This window comes from Convolutriloba macropyga, chromosome 10 (genome assembly GCF_964194025.1).
Source record: "Convolutriloba macropyga chromosome 10, txConMacr16.3, whole genome shotgun sequence".
In the NCBI taxonomy this organism is placed as follows: domain Eukaryota; kingdom Metazoa; phylum Xenacoelomorpha; order Acoela; family Convolutidae; genus Convolutriloba; species Convolutriloba macropyga.
The window spans coordinates 23,986,688-23,991,534 of NC_134477.1; the positions used below are offsets into that span (position 1 = coordinate 23,986,688).

The 4,847-nt window shown below is 33.1% G+C and overlaps 1 protein-coding gene across 1 annotated transcript in view; it reads right to left on the bottom strand.

The window, feature by feature from the left end:
- Positions 1-3,326: 3,326 nt before the first annotated feature.
- Positions 3,327-4,847, bottom strand: part of LOC142347973 (uncharacterized) — a 21,951-nt gene continuing 20,430 nt past the window's right edge. The window contains exon 3 of the mRNA XM_075399140.1: positions 3,327-3,792. Coding sequence (XP_075255255.1) covers positions 3,327-3,792 — 466 coding nt within the window. The remainder of the gene's footprint in view (positions 3,793-4,847) is intronic.

Genomic DNA, 4,847 nt, shown 5'->3' on the forward strand with positions numbered 1-4,847 from the left:
CAATTGGTTGTATGTGGAAGAAAATAAGTCCGCGGTTCAGCACCCTTGAAGAATTTTAGTAACGATACTATTATTATATGTCATATACAGTTTTATGGAATCTTAGCAAACATATTAGTTTGATGATAAGTGGTTTTTAGTAAACGTAAAAAGACGTAAAAAAAGTTTAGCACGAACATGAAAACATTCACAACACATTTTTGGCTTATGCAACCGAATACGATCTTCATTTCATTTTTCTATTGTCATATATAGAAAGCCTACGAGCACAAAGTTTTATCAAAGACTGTATACCGAAATCGAACACTTCAGAAACCTTTTTGGCCTGAGAAAAGCAAGGAAAAATCTATACGCATATCATTTTTTTTCGCATTATAGAGTAAAGTTTTTTAACTTATGCGAAACATAGATTGTACCGGTATCACCCGATAGCCTCCAACTAAAAACAAATTTTCTCACTTACAACATAGCAATTTTTGTTAGCTCTTGCGTTTGACGAATATTTCATCTTAGGATTGCAATTTAGAGATCCATTGGTGGTGCAATGGCTGCATCAACTTAAAAGAAAATACTTTAAATTGAACAAAAATTTGGATAAAGCAAACAATGAACCATCATATATGGTTCCTATTAACCATAAAAAGATAATATATGATTCTAACTAATCCTTGCAAGACCATGCTACTAAAAAATGTACCAAGTCTTATATGGGACCAGATGTGTTTTTTGCAAGAGTACCAATAATCTTCACCCCGTGCCCTTATAAATATTGAAGTTCGAATACGGACCATGTTAACATAAAAACATAGCACTGATTGAAGATAGTACATTTTGAACGTTTCACATGTATAACAAAACAACAGATCTTAAAAAATCAAAATAAAATTATCGGATGAACCGAAAAAATTTGATAACTGATTTTTTTATTTCGGTGTTCTTTGTAATCAGACACTTTCACAAAAAGGAAAAATTAACTGACAAAAAATTTGAGCACTGGACTACATCGATTAGATAACTCAGGTAGGCTAAGTCTTTAGGCTCAGAATTGCTAGGATGCTTAGGAGCTTTTCCGTTTGTTTCCCAGTACGATATGTACCCCAATTACACAGAAAAATTTTGAGGTTGAAATTAATATGCACCCACAGAAAAGTTCTAATGTTTATTTCCTGCACTATTAATGGAGTTTAATTTTAACTGTACATTGCTTGGTCAAAAACCCCTTTTTAGCAAGTATATGTATTTGCTAAAAAGGTGGTAAATTTTGCATACCACCAAAAAACGGTACCGTCAATCTTTAGAAGGCATTGGCCTTCCTCAATAGATGTTTTTTTTAAAAAAAATTGGCTTTATTGATAGTTTTTTGAAAATTTCCCACATGGATCTCCATAAGAAAATAATTCCCGAGAAAATTTTCTTTGAAGTCCACCAAAAATTGATTGAGTCTTTACTTGGTTGGGGTTTTGTCGGAAAAATTGTGAGAATTTTTATGAATAGCGGCGATAACAAATTCGGCCCTTATGTGTGTAATTCGTTGAAACTCGAAAAAAAATATTGCCTGTAAAACCAATTAGCAAACATTCTAGGATAATCAACAGTAGGTGTCTTCTCGTACTGTGGGTTGAATAGAGGGTCTGAACATTAATCTTGAAAGACTTGAAACATTGAACTACTGAAAACAGGGTACTTTTTAAAATACAGTTTTCTAATGATTTTATTTTCAAACAAGCGAAATGAATGATTAATAGTGTCATCCCGTTTTGTGTTCCAGTTTTTTTCTTCTGATAATTAGTCGGTTCGAAAAATTCTGTTGAAAATGCTCAAATATAGTAATATTTTCAAAAAATTGGATCAAAACTGCTGAAACAGTTACATATCAATACAGTTAGATATCAATACACGTTCTCTTTCATTAATGACACTTTGTAACAAGTCAAGAAGAAACATAATAAAAAGGCAAAGTCAGCCATCAGTTGTCAACTTCAAATAATATATAGAGTTTTATATAACTTTATCCGAGCCGTTGAGCGCGTTAGTTTGCGAGGCAATGAAATCAGACTGGGGAACCAAAGATACTCTCCACTGATGAGATTGGAAGATAAGATAAACAACAAAATCAATTAACAAAAATAGCTGTGAAATATTATCAAAAACCAATATCTCAATTTTACAAAAGCTTAATAAAAAAGACAAAACAGCAACAGCTAATACCATCTAATACCATTTAATTGGTATCAGCAGAGAAAGTTTTTATGTCTTCTGAAATTATGTGGGACCGGTCGTTACTCAGACTAGGTAACAAGTAGACAGAAAAAGAATACGAGACCGAAGTTTGAAAAACTGTATACAATTTTTAAAACAATTTCACAGTAAAAAAAACCATTAGCTCTTAACTGAAAATACTGGATAGGCTCCAGAGTTTATTAAGACTACAATAGAAAGTGACAGATACATCTAAAAATTGATTATTCAGTTAAAATATTGCAGAAAACGGTGTCGAAATTGATTAAATCATGAGCAATTCATTTAAGCCATTATATATGATTAACTTCTCTCATCATCAAAGCTAATGGAAACCGCCCTTAATTTTGTAGTATGACGCGAAAGCAAAAAAAGAAACACAAAAATGGCTAAATATTTTTTTAGAAACATTACAAAATAAACAAAATGCAAAAGATTTAAGAAAGCTTCAAATAACGGAGCCACAGCACCACTAATAAAAAAAACAGTAAAAAGAACGTTATTTCTCTAGAAGTATACCATTGAGGGAAGACAACTGGATTTTTATTTATTGATACTCAGTCATGCGACTGCAAAAAAGGACAACAAATGCGAGCAAAACAAAAGAATTCAATTCGATAAATAACGGTTGTATATCACAATTGGTATCTTTACTGAAGTTAATGAACTAACGTACAATAAAACAGCCCATTGTTTGTTCAAATTGTTTGACGTAATTCTTATTTGAAATAAACGTGTAATAATTATAGAATAATGTCATCAAACTGAACGGAACACTATAGCCTTTCGTTCCTAGCATGAAAACTAAAGAGACTGAGATGGTTTGTTTTCTTTTTTATCGGATATGAATTCTTAAACCAAGTTATAACACAATGCTATTTCGTTAATACTCAGTGAAACAAAATGCTCGGACGATTTTGCAATGGTTTCAATTTCGAAATATTTTGTTAATAACCTTTTTCATCAAGCTAAATATATTCATGTCTGATCTTGCCATCATGCATAAAAACATTTTGAAACAAAAATTTTTGAGATCTGATTTTTGAGCATTTCACTGCAAGTATCTAATCAAAACAATCATTTTTGTTTCACTGGGTATAGTAAGAATAGGTTGGATCCAAATCAAGATAAACAGATCTCAATTTTTTGGTGGGTGTTCCTGTTTCCAGCTCGCACACAGCATAAGCACTCGGGTCTTGCGCCCGGCAATTACATCTGACGTCGAAAACTTTGTCAACTTTTGACTCTTTTTCGAACTTGTCTTCCCAGCTCTGTGTACAGTATTCACCCCCTAAATCGTTCGGTTCTCGTCTATCTTTATTATCGTTTCGAAAAAGTGATTGGTTCATATTAACATATCCTCCAGGCGCCCACTCGCCTATCCACGTGTATTTAGAATAGCGTCCTTGGCCATTTTGATAATGAGGCCTCACAAAACCCAACCAAATACGGCTTTTATCCTCATAACTGTCTCCTAATTCCTCTTTCAGAAACTTCCGGATTCCTGAAATCTCTTCTCGCGTATTTGGTTCAAACACATGCGCCCGCGGTGCACTGAAACAAACAAGCAAGTTTTTAAGGTAAGTTCCGTTAATTTCACCTTAACTGTTCAGGTGTGTTTTTTTCAGGTAAATTTAAGGTATATTCAGGTAAAAGTTCAGGTGGTGCCCCCTGAATTTTTCAGGTAATTTTCAGGTAAATTTATGGTAAGTTAAGATAAGTTCAGGTAAGGCAAAACTAGCTGAACGTTTCAGGTAAATTAATGTGTTTTTTCTGGTAAATTTACCAGAACTTTTTTATAGTGAACATGCGCCGCTGAAGAAATTTTCACGCGGAAGAGAAATGATACTCGTATGGGACATTAGAATATGAGCTAATATAGACATTTTGACGTTTGTACGAAGTTTTACAAAAAATTATGTACGATTTAAGAAGATTGGGACAATTCTTTTCACCTTCAAACCTCTATTGAATACCTTAACGCACCCAATCTGATGAATATCAACTTGCACACTTGGTTGCGTATTTTAGTTAACAAATATAATAACTTTTAAACCATCTTTTCGGATTTGCGAAGAATGCGACGATATAAAATTTGCGACGAATGCGGTGAGAAGATGTAAAAAAAGCAATTGTTGGCGTTGAAAGCGGTGAAAAAAAATACCGCTAAAATTTACCGCCAAATAAAACAATTATTTTTTCACCTCAAGATAATCTAGAAAAAAGATGAACAAAATTCACCCATATGAACCGCTAACTGAACAAAAATTCACCCCTTAGTTACCATTATTTTCTACTTTTTAATGAAACTATGTTGTGAATGCGCTGAAAGCGGAAAACGGTGAATAAAAAACAAATCAAAATAAATTTGTTTTCACTACAATTGTGTATAATTTAATATTCGTTTTGGCGCCGTACTGAACGGATGGTAGGAGGCATTTCGCGTCTTTGAGCACCGTTTCAGAGCTGTTCAAATTCGATCACTGTACTTTGATACGTGCTAGAAGTAATTTAGTATCAGTGGACAAAATTGTCACAAGAAGGTAGAAACTTTATCTAGAAAACAAAAACTATATCACTTTTAGTGCTGATCACTAAAAAGCGAGAAA